This window comes from Hypanus sabinus, chromosome 4 (genome assembly GCF_030144855.1).
Source record: "Hypanus sabinus isolate sHypSab1 chromosome 4, sHypSab1.hap1, whole genome shotgun sequence".
In the NCBI taxonomy this organism is placed as follows: Eukaryota; Metazoa; Chordata; class Chondrichthyes; order Myliobatiformes; family Dasyatidae; genus Hypanus; species Hypanus sabinus.
The window spans coordinates 57984634-58003290 of NC_082709.1; the positions used below are offsets into that span (position 1 = coordinate 57984634).

Genomic DNA, 18657 nt, shown 5'->3' on the forward strand with positions numbered 1-18657 from the left:
ACAAGGAGGTACAAGGGACAGTCAGTTGGCATGCACAGAATTCTAAGTCCTATCGTTGGCTAATTTGGAGTCTCCATACCCAAAGGAGGAAGATGGAGGCCCTAAATAGAAATCTGGAAGTCAAAGCCAGATAACTGGAGACTGTTTGTTTTGTTCTGTGTTGTCTGCCAAGCTTTATGTGCGTATGGTATGTTGGCGCTGAAATGTGTGGCAACGCTTGCGGGCTGCCCCCAGCACGCCTCTAGATGTGTTGGTTGTTAACACAAACAATACTTTTCACTGTATGTTTCGAAGTACTTGTGACAAATGAATCTGACAAATGTGACAACTAAGGTGAGGTTGGCTGACATCCTTGGTTCTCGTATCCAACTGGGGTATCTGTGGTAGATGAAACAGAACAAGAAACTGTCACAGGATTCAAGTCAAGTTATTTGAGTTGCGTTGTGTGGTGAGTGTCAGACAAGGGGGGTGCAGCATGGATTTAGACCCCAAAGGTTAAATTTTGAGGAGAATTACACAAACTGGGCATGGATTCCCTGGAATTTATAATGCTAAATGATGACTTGATTACTGTTTCCTTGGTGAGGTTCAGTAATTTGATTCACAGGTAGAAACATTTTCTATTCATTGGGAATTCAGGAACAAGGGTATGGCATGAATACTGAATGTTTACCATGAAATTAGGAAAAACCTCTGCACAGTGAGGGTGGTAGAAACAAGGAATTTCCTTGCACGGAGAGGAATAATGGTCAGTCAGCTGTTAAATTTAAATCTGGTTGGTAAATTTATATTGGGATATGGAGACAAGTAAGGTCTGTAGAGGAAGGTTCACAGATATTGTCAGTGAAATGTGCTGAAGGGGTTAAATTATCCACTCTGTCCCTGAGTTTCTGAAATCCATGTACACAACATCTACAGCTGTACCCCCATCAATCACCCTTGTCACCTTGTCAAAAAACTCAATCATAGATTTTAAAATTTAAGGACTTTTAACAAGTTGATGTTCAGCTGATATTAGTGCCAAGGCAGATTAAAAAGATTAGGTATCGAAGTCTAGGGCGAAGGATAAAGTGGTGTTCAGCTCACTATCCCATGTAGTTTTAGTCACCACGGCGCTAAACTGACTCTGTAGCCGTCAGGCTCCTGGACCAGCAGCAGCATTGAACTGCTCTGTGGCTGTGGCCTCACTTTTGAGAACCTCTGCAGTTCATGTTCTGTGTATTATTTATTTGCCTTTTCTATTGTTTGCATGATTTATTCTTTCTTTGCACATTGGATGTTCGACTGACTTCGTCATGTGTAGTTTTGCTGTGAATTCTACTGTTTTTTTGTTTTATGGCTGCCTGCAAGAAGATGAATTTCAAGGTTCCACATGGTGTACATACTGTGATCATAAATTTGAACTTTGAACTTTTGAACAAAGCGGATGAGTTGTGACTTGAAAGGGGTCTATCAGATTAAAACATGCATAGAAGAGCGGACAGTCAGCACCTTTTCCCCAGAGCAGCAGAGGACACCCTTTCAAGGTGAGTGGAGGAAAGGTTAGGAGAAATGTGAAAGGTAGGTTTGTTACACTGAAAGTGGTATCTGAAATGCACACCTGGGGGTGGTAGTGAACAACGATACATTTAATAGACTCTTAGATGGGCACATGGATGAAAGAAAAATGGGAAGTTATAGACTCTGTAGGAGGATAGGGTTAGATTGAGCAGGGGGTAGGTTTAAAGGTCAGCACAAAACCATGGGCCGAAAGGTCAATGTTCTAACTTTGACATCACTTGTCTCTTTTCAGAGAAAACAGACCCGACCTCTCCAGTCTCTTGTTGTGACGAAAACAGTCTAACCCAGTGTTACAAGTAATAATGATCTGGGAGGCACAGAGAGAATCTGTAATTACCAACAAGTACCTGTGTGTGCACCTATTAAGTTCCCTGACCCTCCATGAACAGTCAAAGAATGGGGAAGGTAACACCAGTAGAGAGGAGTCTCTGTGGGCCACATGTTCCTCATGGTCCCACGCTTATCTCCACATGTCCTTGGGGTACTCTACGTCCACAATAGTGGGTCTCTGGTGTTTGGAGAGTTACTGCTCTCTTGCATTTGAAGCTCCTGTCTCTTTTAGTGTTCCTTATCAGTTCAATGCTGCATCTCCATCCCATTGGATCAAGGTCACCTGACTAACTGGGTCACCTCCTTATTGGCTCTGGTCCAGGGCGATAACCAGCATTGTTCTATGGTTTCTATCCTCAGCCCTGTGCCTTTGTTCTATTTCAACTTTGACTGGTTCAAACTAGGAAACCCAGGCAATGAGATTACAGATTTCTTCTCCTGCAAACCTGTCACTTTACATAATAAATAGCTACTCGTCTGAGAATGGTAAGGTTTAGCTGATACTCCTTGTGTGCCCACTCAATTACTCTGTTACATTATTCCCAGGGCAAGAGTCAGTTTTCAAACAGTTCACAAGATGGAAGTTACAGAGCAGCTTCGCAAAATGGCAGCCTCCATCCCTTTCAAGCACATGGCAAGAACAAAGTCAATTGGTCTGTTTCTGTAGTGTGGTGACTACAACTGCACACAGTACTGACCAATGTTTTAGTTTATTATCACTGACATATGATGTGTTCATCATATGTTACCATCATATGTTGTTCATACATACATGAAATTTGTTGTTTTGTAGCAGCAGTACAGTGCAAAGACACAAACATTTATAAATTACAGAAATGGATAGTACAAGGAAAGGAATAATGTAGTCATATATGTTCATGGGTTCAGAAATATAATGATAGAAACTGTTCTTGAATCCTTGAGTTTGACTCTTCAGACTTCTGTAACTTCTCCTTGTTTGTAGTTATGAGACGATGGCACAACCCAGATGGTGAAGATCCTTAATAATCTATTTTCCTTATCTCTACTTGAACAGATCTCTTCGACATTCCAACTCACTGACATTTTCTGTTTTCAGTTTTGTGAAAAGGGTGAGGGTAACAAATGTAATTGTAAGATGTTAACAAGCATGAATTGCTTGTGGCAAAGAAGGGAAATTACAATTGTGTTGATCTAAGTGACAGGTACATTAAACAAGTATTTTAATGTGCCCTTGCAATAGAATAATATACATGAAATTGTGGGGGGAAAGGGATCCAATGCAAGTGAGAAAATATATACTCATGAAAGAATAGGAGTGGGAGAAATTAATGGAACTAACTGATTATTTCAATTGGATCTGATGGCAGCATCATCCAGTTTTACGAGTTGAACGATGCATTTGTTTTGATTCTTCAGAATTCCCATGGCCCCTGAATTGGAAAGTGGAAAATTTCACACTGCCTTTCAGGAAAGTAGAAACAATATAAGCAGTTGAGGAAAATATTAGAATTTACTGTTAAGGATGTAGGACCAGGCACTAACAATATATTTATCAGATTCCCCACAATTTAATGAAAAGGATGCCACACTTCAAAAAGTACCAGAGTCATTTGATAGTGGAACCAGAAGAGCAGATAGACATTATTCACCTGCATTTTTAGAAGCATTTGATTAGGTTTCTGCTTGAGGTCAGGGCTCATGGGATTGCCGTGATGGATCAAGGATCAGCTGACAGAAAAATTGAGTGTTGGAATAAACAAGGCATACACAGATTCTCCAGTGTGTTACGTTTTAGAAACGAACCAGCAGCAATAGATTACACATGGAGTCTGGGTTTGATGTTAAAACCACTAATCTTTATTAGTATCTACTTGTAATATAGTAACTTAACCAAAATAAACAAAGGTTAACCCCCCAGTGTTGTTTATGTGTAAATATAACTATTGAGTTTGGGGAAAACCAGGCTCAGAGTCTTGAGATGGTGAAGTAGGAAAGTTCAGTAATCCATGCAATGAATGATGGGAGAGAGATATTTGTAGTCAAAGGTGAAATATAGAGAAAAGTAGGAAGTATTCCACAGGTTCTTCACTGTACGGTTGCTGTAGGTCTTGACCGACGTGCTGTTCCAAATCCACGTAGGAGTTATCACCGAAGCTGACCTGTTTTGTGGATACCGTCTTCCAGGGGTTACCACACTACATATCCAGGCAAGGGCTACAAAAATTGTCCCACAAGATACCCCAAAAATCCACTCCTATGGGATCGTACGAAGTGACAGTCCCCATTCGTTGCGCACCGTGTGCCGATGTTTAACCCGCCTTTGTGGGTATAAGAGAGTTCCAAGCCCCAGCTGAAGCTACCGGCTTCCCAGTCACACAGTCTCTCTCTCTCTCTCTCTCTCTCTCTCGATAATCCCACAGTTAGCCATGTCAGCCTGCGACTGACATCACAGTCCCGCCTCACTCAGGTGCTTAAAGCGACAGTCCACAGTAAACGAAACCTGTGGGTTCGTAACAAGGGTTAGTGCAAAGTCCTTAGCTATTTATATTCTGCTTCAATGGCTTTAGTGGTGAAGTGGCTAAAACATTTCCAAATTTATTAATACCCAAATCCACAAAAAGGATTCAAATAAACTGAAAATTGATATAAAACAGATTATGTTAAGCATAAAACAGGATCATGGGGCTGTTACACAGAAGTCAGCAATACGGCCAGTTAAGCCCGAGCTGGATCTTTGTAGGAGAATTCTAGCTAGGATCGGCCTCTTGCACAATCTGCAACACGGCAGTTTTCTTCTTGGAACTTGACGGAGTCTGGTTCCATCATCTCTCAGAGCACAGCTACTTACCGCACGAAAACGCTGCCACTGGTAGGACTCGACTGAGCTAAAGCAGGAGACTGAACCAACAGGAGAGCTGAAGCCACTTCTGTTATGGCATTAGGAAGAATTCTTTCTTGTTTGCCTTTGGAGATGAGAATTAATTAATTCAATTACATTTATAAAGGGCTTTAGGAAGACCATGCTCGGAAAACTGAGTGCGCCTTGTTCTCTGTATCTGGAGGAGGATAAACTTCCTGAATTCAATCACACAATGGTACATTATTTGAATGATTGTTTACCATCAGACCTTTCATTAGGACTGGAAAGGAAGGGGGGAAGGGAGGAAGAAGTACAATGTGGCAGGTGATGGGTGAAGTAAAGCTTCTCCCCTATCACCTGCCACCTTGTACTTCCTCTCTTGAAATGGCCCTTTTAAGTTCATACCCCGACTTCTTGAACGTCGCAGATCTAATCCTCAGCAGATGACAAATCTCCCGTGAAAACACGGTGTGTACTTCGAGGCCCATTGGTTGTCCACTCGGGACTTGATGAAGTCAGTGACAGCAGCGGCAGATAGTAGAGGGGTGAAGTTATGTTGCAGAGCTACAGTAGGTGTCTGCGCTGATTTTGTTCATTCACAGTCAATCAAAAGAACATGGCAGCATATAGTGGATGAAGTCTTATGTCGATAACGATTAGGAACTAACACACAGTTTGATAGTACTGTAGTAATATTGGTAGTATCCTAATCAGTGCTGTGGTTCATTTAAATACATACTCAGTTAAACGGCAGCTTGTCTTTTTTTTAATACATTATGCCTTTTTAACTATTCCCATTAAATTGGCTAATTGGGCAGCTGCTTAATTGAGCCAAAATGTACTGGTGCCAATGTGCCCCAATTATCAGAATCCACTGCATATATTTATTTTTATATATTTTTCTAATGGCTAATGGCACGCTGGTTTATATAACAAGAGGAATTGAGTATAGGAGTAAAGAGGTCCTTCTGCAGCTGTACAGGGCCCTGGTGAGACCACACCTGGAGTATTGTGTGCAGTTTTGGTCTCCAAATTTGAGGAAGGACATTCTTGCTATTGAGGGAGTGCAGCGTAGGTTCACAAGGTTAATTCCCAGAATGGCGGGACTGTCATATGTTGAAAGATTGGAACAACTGGGCTTGTATACACTGGAATTTAGAAGCATAAGAGGGGATTTGATTGAAATATTTAAGATTATTAAGGGATTGGACACACTGGAGGCAGGAAACATGTTCCCGCTGATGGGTGAGTCCAGAACTAGAGGTGACAGTTTAAAAATAAGGGGTAGGCCATTTAGAACAGAGATGCGGAAAAACTTTTTCACCCAGAGAGTGGTGGATATGTGGAATGCTCTGCCCCAGAAGGCAGTGGAGGCCAAGTCTCTGGATGCATTCAAGAGAGAGTTAGATAGAGCTCTTATAGATAGTGAGGTCAAGGGATATGGGGAGAGGGCAGGAACGGGGTACTGATTGTGTATGATCAGCCATGATCACAGTGAATGGCGGTGCTGGCTAGAAGGGCCGAATGGCCTACTCCTGCACCTACTGTCTATTGTCTTGCTGTAACATAGTGTTGGTGCATGGCCTAGTGGATAAGGCATTGGTCTAGTGATCTGAAGGTTACTGGTTCGAGTCTCAGCTGAGGCAGCGTGTTGTGTCCTTGAGCAAGGCACTTAACAACACATTGCTCTGCCACGTCACCGGTGCCAAGCTGCTTGGGTCCTAGTGCCCTTCCCTTGGACAACATCAGTGGCATGGAGAGGGGAAGGCTTGCAGCTTGGACAACTGCCGGTCTCCCATACAACCCTGCCCAGGCCTGCGCACTGGAAACCTTCCAAGGCACAAATCCATGGTCTCACGAGACTAAAGGATGCCTATTGTTAACATTAATTTTTGATGTATTATACAGTACTGCTCACATAATAATAAATTTCACAATATGTCAATAATAATATGGTTCTGATTCTGTTCAAGCGTGTTTAGAGACAGCAAGTGAGAGGTTGAGCTTCTAATCTGGAGTGAAGCAGGATGAGAAAAGGTTGGGGAGGTGGGGTGTTGGTGAAATATAGAAAATAGATGGGATTGTCTTTGACAGGTGGTTTGGGCTGAAAGTGAAAGTCTATGATTGGTTGAGGGTTGGCCAAAGAAAGACCAGTAGTGTTAAAAGAGAAGGCTTGTGATAGGCTGTATGCCATGCAAGGGAAGTCATAGAATAGATTGCAGACAGAAGCGTCTGTCATTTGGTGGTGGATAATTGGTGAAGGAAGACAAAGCTTAGTGAAAAGTGGATGCTGACTGAAGGGGAGGGGATGGTTAGAGGGAAGGCTGGTAATGAGACGTTGAAATTAATGACAAGCAGGATGATGTTGCAATGTACAATGGGTGTTAACAGGAAAAGAAATAAGTAGTGTAGTGGTTAGTGCAATACTATTACATCTCAGGGTGCCGAAGGTCAAAATTCAACTCTGATGTAATCAGTAAGGAGTCTGTACGTCCTCCCCGTGGAATGAGTGTGTTTTCTCCGGGTGCTCTGGTTTCCTCCCACAGTCCAAGGACAGAACAAATAGCAGGTTAATTGGTCTTTGTGAATTGTCCTGTGATTAGGCTAGGGTTTGCCAGGCTGCGTGGTTTGAGGGACCAGAAGGGCCAATTCCGCACTGTATCTCAATAAATAAATATGATTTCTCTAAGATGAAATTTATCGGGATTATTGCATTCTCTTTCACCGGGCTACACACTGGGGATACTTTCACTAAGCCAGCTTGTTTCCACTCTCTGACATTGCTTGACTATGCCCCTGCCTCTATTCCTAAAGGATATAAAGTTCATAAGTGTGAACTACAAAGACTTAATTGGCCTGGGAGTGTTTGACAATGGGGAACAATGCAATCAGATATGTGCTTAATGTGGAAACAAAGTCAAATCTACAAGGCTATTCATGTCAGGAAGTGAAACAGAATAACCCAGACATTTTCATTATCACATTTCATTCTGTGGTAAGTACATTTTCAGTCACATAGTGTTAATTTAAGTAGTGCTATGCAGTCTAATATCTGAGCCAACAAGTTTTCGCAAATGAGAATAACAAAGGGGAATGTTTCACATTGAGTAAAGGTCAGCAAAGAAGACTTCTGAGGTGCAGGACAATCAAAGAGATGGCCTTTCATTCAGTGGAGGATGATGAAAAGATGGCCTCTGATTGGGTGGAGTGTGAGGTAAAACTATGGCTTCTCATTGGGTGGAGGCTGAAGAAAGGCAAGGTCCCTAGGATAAATTCACCCTCAGATGTCCAGGCCTAGTGCTGCAGAGAGTCACATTAACTTAGAAGTGGGGAGTAATTAAAACCAAATAGATTTAAATCAAACGTTGAGGCAAGGTTAGGGAAGAAGGTATGACTATGGGAAATGATAAACAGATTGTTTCAGGAAAGGATAGAGAGTCTGATCAATTAGTCGATAAGATTGGAAATTACAGAAATAAATAGAAGGACAGAACTAAGGCTGTGTGTGTGTAGCATTCAAATCAAAACAAAGTATTTAGTGCAAATAGAACTAAATGCAGGTGTTTCTCAATTTATGAAAGTCTTATATTCTGGGAAATTATTTTCATGTGGATATATGTAAATCATAGAAGCATTTCCATTATTTTCAATATCAAACTCTAGTTGCATTTCAGAGCTCAAGAACTTTGCTCAAAAATTTGAATTGTATGAATACAAGTATTTCGAAAATAAAATATCTCTTTACAATTAAATCTTAAATCAGGATAATGAAAGCATAATGTATCCTTTAAGGGTACTCATTAAATGAAATTACCCAATGTTTTCTCCTCACCCTCTCCAAAATTGGGTTAATCGGTCAGTTAAGAGGCTGTAGCTAATCAGACAGAAAATGCACTGGTTACAATTTGTGAAAATTCCCTAGATTTGGATTAATTCCATTTGATTGCAAAATAGCAAATACAAAAAAAGAAGAAAATGGAAAGAAGGCAACTATGGGGATTTGTAATATGGAAAATATTAGGACCCAGGAGTAAAAGGTGATGAAAGAACTTGGCACTCAGACAGCATCTGTGGAGGGAAATGGACAGTCAACATTTCAGGCATGATGAAGGCTCTCGATCAGAAACGCCAACTGTCCATTTCCATCACCGGATGCCTAACCTGCTGAGTTTTCCAGCAATTTGCTTTTTGCTCCGAATATTAGTGTGTATTTAGGATCAGAAGACAAAGTGTCAGAGCAGTGCAAATCATTCTTGATGACGTCACCAGCAATGGTGGGTATGGTCAGGATCATTAGATATGATTGGCACTCTTCTATAATGGTCTGGGCTCTGCCTCTATTTGTAAGCCACAGAACAGATGCTCATCAGGCTCCAGGGACCCTTTCTTTGAAAGGCTTTAATTAAAGGGAAAAAACCCATTCAGAATCAGATTCTTTTTCTACAGTTGGCACAGAAGGGAATGTGTGGCTGGCTTTTAATGCGTTTGTGTGTTGTTTGTTCTCTGCCAGTTACGCCTTCCTGCTTCCAAGGCAACTGACTAACACAGAGACAGCAGGCTGTCAGCAGGGGCAGCTCGAGTAACCAAGCCTTCAGTTCAGACCTGCTACTGGAATTTGTATTCTGGGGTGTGGGACTGCAGTTCCATTAGAACTTAGGACTCAGTATGATTTAGAACTCAGGATCCTCTGACATTTGTTCCTCCTAGATGCAGAATCTGTCAGGGTCTGGAGTCCCAGAGGGTTCTGTTATACAGAAATTTGAGATCTGATGGGATACTGATCCCCCAGGGCTCTGGATCAGCTGGGATTGTACTCCAGCAGGATTCTGGCACCTCTGCTCATTCTCAGGGGACTTACAGAGTAAAGATCAGCCAATCTGGAGAGGAGACAAGAAGATTGGGAGTGGAAGCAGGATGTGGAATTTGTCCTTATTGAGCCGAGGCTATGGAGAGCTGGTGAACAGGGAGCACAAACGCCTGGATGTTTATTTTGAAACGCAGGTAAGGTGAGCAAGTGGGATCTCACTGTGCAATGGGTTGGGTATCTGTTGGCTTTCTGCTATAAAGTCATTGACGATGGCCAGGAGGCAAGATGGCATCTGGAGAAACAGGCCACAATTTCCCTGCAGTTCGGGGCAGAGATGAGGGAGAGTCAGACTTGCATTAGTGAATGCTTTGTGCATTTGCATGAGAAACCCATAAAAACTCAGTCTCCCCCCCCCCCACCCCAGACACTAATCTTGGAAGGTGTGGGCCAAGATGGGTCTCCAGTGACACCACCATCTAATACTGTGGTATCACCATCTCCCATAAACCTAAACTTCAATGGACCGAAAATAGGTATTAAGGTTATGATACTGTTCATCATCTGAGAGCCAGTTGTCATTCATTAACAAAAAAAGACAAAATTATTTCACAAGCAGGATGATCCCTGTTATGTTTTATAAATTGAAAATATAAAACTAATGGAAAAAAAACAAGGGAGCCTAAGTGATATGTGTAAACTCATTTTTACTTTTAGCAAGATGTGTGTTTATGACATGGTGGCATGATGACGTATGCCATTCACGTACTTTTACATATAATCTATGTAAACAAAGAATGCTTAATCAAACAATATTTTTACCATATTACTCAAATATTACTGAAATATTAAATACACAGCACTCTACCCTGCTTTGCTGCAAATTCCAACTCAATATAGAATGCAACTCAACTCAGGTATGTAATGAAATGCTCCCTAGTTATATATACACATACATACACATGTACACAGTACACTGTGTGCTATACAATACAACTACTATATACACATCCACAACATAGTAAATCTTAAATTGTCCCATCCAGATTTAAAGATTTAATCACCACGGAGGATTTTTTACTTTTGTGGAATAACATCTTTCCTGACAAGGTGGTCACTCTCCTTGGCAGCTGAGATTTGTGGCTGTGAAGCAATCGCAGGTTCTGGGTCCTCCTCCGTGGTGGTTGTAGGAGTTGACTCTGGGACAACAGAAAGTGGTTCTGATAGCTCCGGCCACCTTTCTTCTGGATGTGCTGGCGTCCTGAACAGTGCACGGCAAGCAGTTTGATCTGCTGATCTATCCCAGGCCACTGAAGCTCAGTGTAGCCAGCTCTAAGGCTTTGTGAGGAAGGACCATGGTCTGGGTTCCTTCAGCTACCCCAGGTGGAGGGGCAGACTCGGGTGGGGAAGTCCATTAAATAACGAACGGGGCATCACTATAGGAGTCACCTGGTGATACGTTTGTTTATTTGTTCCTTTTTTAAAAAATTGTTTACACCTGTGAATTTATCAAGCATGAATGTATTAGTTTATCTATTGGACTGTTTCTTCCTTTACGTGTATATGTGTTGTATATATACACATAGATTATATATACACACACACACACACACACACACACACACACACTTATGTATATAAACATTTTGATTATGAAGTCTTTTTTTTTTGGAAATGTAAATAAGTCAAGTAGATAGCTGAAAGACCTCCTTTGTGCTGAATGACATTTTAATGAATAAGTTGGTCATTTTAATACCCAGTCTCTAAACAGTATATCAGCTCCAAGTGGACACTGTTATCCCAGATCTGCATTCCAATGTTTACACTTGTTTGCCTGTTCTAGGATTATTTTAACTGGAGGTCTTGGAGAAATACTGATTGTATCTCCCTCAAGTCATACCATTCCAATGACTTTGTCCAGGATCACCACAATCCAGCAGTTCCCAGAACGTTCAGCACACGAAGAGGAGCCCTGGTGCTCTACTCTGAGGACTTGGCTTTGCGAGCATGGCAGCAGCAGCGTGGAGCAAAATGGAGGCAAATGGCTCGGCTACAGCTCTGCACTCTAAGTGATCTGGCCAGCGCTGTCCTTGCATATGGACGGAGAGAGGTGATATGACAGAAGGCAAAGAATGGGATTAAGGGGGACCCTTTCTGGTTGGCTGCCACTGACTAATGGTGTACCACAGGGATCAGTGTTGGGTCCGTTACTTTTCACATTCCATATCAATGATCTAATGCCAAGTATAGTCTAAATCAGGAAAATGAAGCTGCTGCCTTTTCAGAAGTCAGACCAGGGTAGGACTTTCACAGTGAACGAGAGGGGCCTGGAGGGCTTTGTAGATCAGAGGGACCTAGGAGCACAAGAACCAAGTTCCCTGAAATTGGCAGCATGGGTAGACAGGGTGGTAAAGAGGCCTTTGGCATGCTGACCTTCATCAGTCAGGGTGCTGATAATGTTGGAATATCTTGTTGCCGTTGTGCAAGACAGTGGAGTATCAATATTTAGTTTTGGACACCCTACTGTAGGGAAGAGGCTGTTAATCTGGAAAAAGATTTACAATGATCTTGGCAGGCCTTGAGGGACTAAGTTATAGAGAGAGGGTGGGCAGGCTAAGTCCCCATTCCTTGGACAGTAGGAATCTGATGGGCGATGTTCTCGAGGTGTATAAAATCATGAGAGGCATAGACAGGGTGAATTCACACAGTCCTTTTTCTAGGATTGGGGAATCTAGAACTAGAGGGCAAAGGTTTAAGGTGTGAGGGGAAAGATTTAATAAGAACCTGACAGGCAACTTTTTCCATGCACAGAATGCTGTGTATATAGAACAAGCTGCCAGATGAAGAGGTTGAGGCAGATGCCATAACACCATTTAAAAGTCAGTTGGACAGAAACATGAAGGGATATCAGTCAAAAGAAGCCAAAGAGGACTAGCTTAGGTGGGCATCTTTGTTGGCATGAATGAGTTGGTACAAAGGGCCTGTTTCCTTGCTGAGTGACTTTATGTCAGACAGGTAGTGTAGGGTGGTAAAATGGATAATGACAACCATAGTCTGTCAAGAAGGGGGCAGACCATACCAACTTCACAGCTTGTCTCCTATTAGACTGAGTGGGGAAAGACTGTAAATAAGAGAATGTTGAATGCAGGCAGCTTTTGTAACAAGATGGTGGAACTAAAGGGACAAGTAAATATAAATGGTATTTATATGTAAGTAGCTATCCAATGGGAGGATGCAAGGTTGCAAAGTGATTCAGGTTGAGAGTTGTATAATCCAGGATACTTTTAGAACAGATCGGCTAAATACCAAAGCAAGAGCGGTGGCCTTCATTAAGACAAAAAACGAGAAGGGTGGCCCTTATAAAAAACCAACACATGAAGGGAGTAAAGGGGAAAAAAAATCTAAGTTCATAAAAAATAAGGAAAAGAAACAATCTAAGTCAACTAAGAAATATCAGTGGGATTTGTCAGTAGGCCCATTCTGAGTAGTGGTAATATATGGCACGGCATGAAAGAAACTTACAAAGGTATGCAGTAATCAAGTGGGACTTTAATCTACGAAGAGGTCAAGCCCAGCAGTAAGTGTGAAGGAGAAATTCGTGGAGTGTATAAAAGATGCTTTTCCAGATGAATATGTGCGGATCTAACTTGGATTCAGAATATTTTCTATCCAATATGGTAGAGTGGGAAAGGATTATTGGTCGTTAAGGATGATCAGAATTGGATATAGTTTTAAATTAAGATTGAAAGGCCATTGAATGCCAAACCATTATCTTAAATCTAAAAGTGAATGATTTAACTGTGAGATGTGAATTGGCTACAGTGGATTGGGAAAGTTCAGTACTTTAGAAGATATGAACTCAGACCTTACCACCAGCCTCCCCTGCTCTTCCCCACCTTCCCATCTAAAGCTGCTCCCCACTGTCTCCCTATGAACTTCTTCACCTTTTAGCCCAAAGGTCTTGTGTACCCTACCCATCACCCAATTAGGATTAACAGAAATGGTGAGGTGGATAGGTGGAACTGAAAGGTATATTATGAGCCTGGGGACGTAGAGTTGGTTATTAGGAAGGGAAAACAGTTTGGGCCTCTTGGTACTTTTATTTTCCTAATACGTATTTTTTTTGGTAGTTTATTTTTCATTGAAGTTCATCATCAAACAAACATTTTCATAAGATGTATTTCAGACATTGTACATATATATCATATAATCATATATATCACAAATCTCCACAAAGTATTTATCTGAGGTACATGCTTATAGAAAAGAGTGGAAAGAAAAAAAAGGAAAAGGAAAGAACTATGTACAAGTAGGGAGTGATCTTTTTTTTTACGGCAGATTCATTGATTTGTGAGAATAAAATCAGGCCTACGAGGCATTATGTAGTTAAACCATTTTTCCCAGTATGAATCAAATTGTTCCAGCTTATGATTAACAGATGCTGTTATCTTCTCCATTTTGTAAATGTCCATTGTAATTTCCATCCATGCATTTAAAGTTGGGCTCTCCTGTGATAACCATTTCCTAGAAGTCTTTTTACCAGCTGCCAACAGTAAATTCATTAAGTATTTATCTCTTTTCAACCATTCATGAGGTATATATCCAAAATATATGGTCTTACTCTCTAAGGGTATTTCATATTTTAAGATGTCTTGTAGGGCATTGTGTATCCCCCTCCAATAGTCTTTGATAACAGGGCAGTCTCAAAAAATATGATAATGATTTGCATTTTGATTTCCACAATTTCTCCAGCAAACAGGGAGGTTACTATCATAATGGGATTTCTGAGAGGATGTAATAAAATATCTTACCAAGTTTTTCCATCCAAACTCCCTCCATTTCTGTGAACTGGTACACTTCCATTGATACCTCAATATTATTGTCCATTCTTCCTCACATATAATTATCCCTCCTTCCTTCTCCCATTTTGTTTTAATGTATGAAGTCGAATGTGTTTTAAGATTTGACAACCCCTTATACATGCTTGAAATGAATCTACTACCGTTATCTGAATTATATGCTTTTCTAAATAGCTCTATCAAGCATGTACTTGCCTTGGTTACATTTTTAAGCGTCTTATTAACATCTTGTTGCATCTGTAAATACCAATAACAATCTTGTTTTTCTAGTAAGTGTTTCTCTTTAAGCATTTCAAAACTGAACAGTGTTCCTTCTTTCATTATGTTGCAAAGAACTGTTATTCCGTTAGCTGTCCAATCCTTAAATCTAGCATCCAATTTATTTGGTGTAAAATCCCAGTCATATGCACACCATTTAAGAATTGCAATATCTCCCTCTAGACTATATTCTTTTATAGTAGTTTTCCATATTTTAAGAGTCAATTTCACCCATGGGTTATCAATAGTATTTATGTACCTTTGCAGGTTGTTATCAGTCAAAATTGCTTGTATGGGGATGGGAAGTATCCGCTCCTCAATGTTTTTCCATTGAGCGTCATATGATGGGTTGCACCAACATATCACAGCTCTCAACTGTGCTGCAAAATAATAATCTCTAAGAGAAGGTAGGCCCCATCCCCCCTTTTCCTTTGCTAATTGCAAAGTTTTGAGATGAACTCTAGGCCTTTTACCCTGCCAAATATATCTTGATAACATCTTGTTCCATTCATTGAATTGATTAATCTCTATTAGTAGGATCTGAAAGAGATATAACAGTCTGGGCAGTATATTCATTTTAATAAACTCAATCCTTGAACTGAGACTGAAAAAAGGAATCAGGTTCTATCTTGCCATATCTTCTTTAATTTTTTTATATAAAGGCTGATAATTACATTCTGATAATTTTGCCAAATCTTTTGGCATAATGATGCCCAAATATTTGAAAGACTCTGTGTGCCATGCCCAGGGATATCTACTTTCAATTTCTCTTGGTGGGCTATAGTAATATGAAAGTAATTGGGTTTTTAATCTACGTTGATCTTGTATCCTGATAATTGACCATATTGCTCAAAGGATTGCATCAATTTAGGTAAAAAGTATGTTGGTTGCCCTAGATAGATCAAAATGTCATCCGCGTAACAAACCAATTTATGCTCTGTCCCTTTAATAGTAATTCCCCTGATATCTTCATTTTGTCTGATGTATTGAGCTAATGGTTCCAGATATAACGCGAAGAGTAGCGGTGACCATGCACAACCCTGTCTCGTGTCCCTTTCTAGGGTAAGACTATTTGATAAATATCCATTGATTTTATTCCTAGCAAGTTTGCTGATGATACTAAGCTGGGTGGCAGTGTGACATGTGATGAGGATGTTAAGAGAATTCAGGGTGACTTGGATAGGCTGGATGAGTGGGCAGATACTTGGCAGATGACGTTTAATGTGAATAAGTGTGAGGTTATCCACTTTGGGAGTAAGAACAGGAAGGCAGATTATTATCTGAACAGTGTAAAGTTAGGTAAGGGAGAAATACAAAGAGATCTAGGAGTCCTTGTTCATCAGTCACTGAAGGTGAATGAGCAAGTGCAGTAGGCAGTGAAGAAGGCTAATGGAATGTTGGCCTTTATTACAAAGGGAATTGAGTACAAGAGCAAGGAAATCCTCTTGCATTTGTACAGGGCCCTGGTGAGACCACACCTGGAGTACTGTGTACAGATTTGGTCTCCAGGGTTAAGGAAGGACATCCTGGCTGTAGAGGAAGTACAGTGTAGATTCACAAGGTTAATTCCTGGGATGTCAGGACTGTTTTATGCAGAGAGGTTAGAGAAACTGGGCTTGTACACACTAGAATTAAGGAGATTGAGAGGGGATCTGATTGCAACATATAAGATTATTAAGGGTTTGGACAAGATAGAGGCAGGAAATATGTTCCTGATGCTGGGAGAGTCCAGTACTAGAGGGCATGGTTAGAGAATAAGGGGTAGGTTATTTAGGACGGAGTTAAGGAAAAACTTCTTCTCCCAGAGAGTTGTGGGGGTCTGGAATGCACTGCCTTGGAAGGCAGTGGAGGCCAATTCTCTGGATGCTTTCAAGAAGGAGCTAGATAGGTATCTTATGGATAGGGGAATCAAGGGATATGGGGACAAGGCAGGAACCGGGTATTGATAGTAGTTGATCAGCCATGATCTCAAAATGGCAGTGCAGGCTCGAAGGGCCGAATGGTCTACTTCTGCTATTGTCTATTGTCAGTAGGGTTAATATAAGGATTTTTTAAATGTGATCCAAGATCACACACCCTCCACAAACAAACCTCTAACTGTACCCTCTGTGAACAGTTTAGCTAAAGGAATTAATGTTTTTTTTTCTACCAGAAGGGTTCACATCCAAACCAAATGGAACCCTATCTATACTTCCTCTTTGGGCACAAGAACCGCAAGATCCGTCCTGGTTACTCAGCAAAGAGGTACCTCACCTGTCTGACCGAGAGCTGTGATCCCAGCCTCCTGCACCGGATGCAAGGCTCAGGTGAGTCTGCTGCCCTCTGCACTTGTGGAATCAGAGAACTAGCAAAGGAGGTCAACCATTTTGCATAATGGATGAAAGTCAGTGCAATAACACCCCCCCCCCCGCCCCCCAAGAGGTGGTTTCTAATCCTTTTCATAGTCTTGGGTAGATCTCTCTTCTCATTTGCAGTTTAGACTGCTGCTGATGCAGAAGACATGTTTAGTGGGCTGTCAGGACGCACTCCAGTTAGTATAGTGCTGGTCCCACTGGTGTGTAGCCTGACCATAAATAGTGCAAAGCATAATTCATTTAATTAATCATTGTTGTTTCTACTGTGGAAGTATGTTACAGTCCTTTTTATCCTCACTGGCAACTCCCACAGCAGGGCAGAAATGTGCGGAAAGTGCGTTCTAGCTTGAAGTGCTTGGGGCCAGCAATCCTTGTCTACCTTTCAATGGAGCAAAAGTAGAAAGAGCAGTATCTCCACAGACATCATAAGCTGATAAAAGAAATGAAAACTTCAGTAGCAATAGGAAAATAGTGTGAATGGATGAGGTGCTGAGTGTCTGCTATGGTGAGGAGTTAGTAGGATGCAGCTTCTCTGTATATGATGGTAGAAAGTTGGTTAGAGTGCATAGAATATAGAATTGTACAGCACAGGACAGACCCTTTGGCCCACAATGTTGTGCTGAATTAATTAAACCAACAGCTTCTAATTAATCTCACCCCTCTTCCTTGCACAATCCTTCCTTTCTCTGCATATTTATGTGCCTGTCAAAGAGTCTTTCAAATATTCTTGTGCTATCTGCCTGGCCACCAGCTCTCTCTGTTCAAAAAAATAAACTTGCCTCACACATCTCCTTTGCACTTTCTCCCCTTCTCCTTAATTACATGCCCTCTGGTACTAGACATTTCACTCCTGAGAGAAAGATACTGGCTGTCTATCCGTGCCTTGCAAAATTTTATCAAATCTCCACTCATCCTCTGCCATTGTAGAGAAGGCAGCCCCAACCTCCTCTCTCCACATAACATGTTTGCTGGTAAACCTCCTCTGCACACGCTCCATAGCCTCCACATCATTCCTATAATGAAGTGACTATAATTTAATGCAATACTCTAAATGTGGCCTAAACAGAGTTTTATAAAGTTGTAATTTAACATCCTGGCTCTTGAACAATGCCTTGACTAATGAAAGCAAACATGCTATTTGTCTCCTTTACCATCCTATCAAACTGAGCTGCTGCTTTCAGAGAGCTATGGTCTTCTTAAAAAATGTATTCATTTACTGGATGTGGGCATCACCAGCTAAGCCGGCATTTATTGTCCCTTCCTAGTCACCCTTGAGAAGGTGGTGATAAGCTGCCTTCTTGAACCGCTGCAGTCCCTGAGGTGTAGGTACACCCACAGTACTGTTAGGGAGGGAATTACATGATTTTGACCCAGTGACAATGAAGGAACGGTGATCTGTTTCCAGGTCAGGATGGTGAGTGGCTTGGAGGGTGGTGATCCCAGGTTCCCTCTGTTCATCAACACTGTCAGGAACCCTGCCATTGACTGTGTACTCTGCCTTTATGTTGGACCTCCCAAAGTGCATCAGCTCACACTGGCCTGGATTAAACTCCATCTACCACCTCTTCACTCATATCTGGAATGATCTATATTCTGTCGTACCCTTTGGCAATCATCAATATAATGCATTACACTGCCAGTCTTTGTGTC

The 18657-nt window shown here is 41.3% G+C and overlaps 1 protein-coding gene across 6 annotated transcripts in view; it reads left to right on the plus strand.

The window, feature by feature from the left end:
- The first annotated feature begins 9334 nt into the window (after nt 1-9334).
- Nucleotides 9335-18657, plus strand: part of LOC132392797 (uncharacterized protein KIAA2012-like) — an 83640-nt gene continuing 74317 nt past the window's right edge. For 2 of the 6 annotated variants that reach the window (XM_059967173.1, XM_059967175.1), the window contains exons 1-3: nt 9341-9733; nt 11380-11646; nt 16806-16959. In XM_059967173.1, the coding sequence (XP_059823156.1) occupies nt 9647-9733; nt 11380-11646; nt 16806-16959 (508 nt within the window). In that variant the 5' untranslated portion in view covers nt 9341-9646. Of the gene's footprint in view, nt 9734-11379; nt 11647-16805; nt 16960-18657 lie in introns of all 6 variants that reach the window. The other 4 variants (XR_009511653.1, XM_059967171.1, XM_059967172.1 and 1 more) reach the window with 4 other exon arrangements.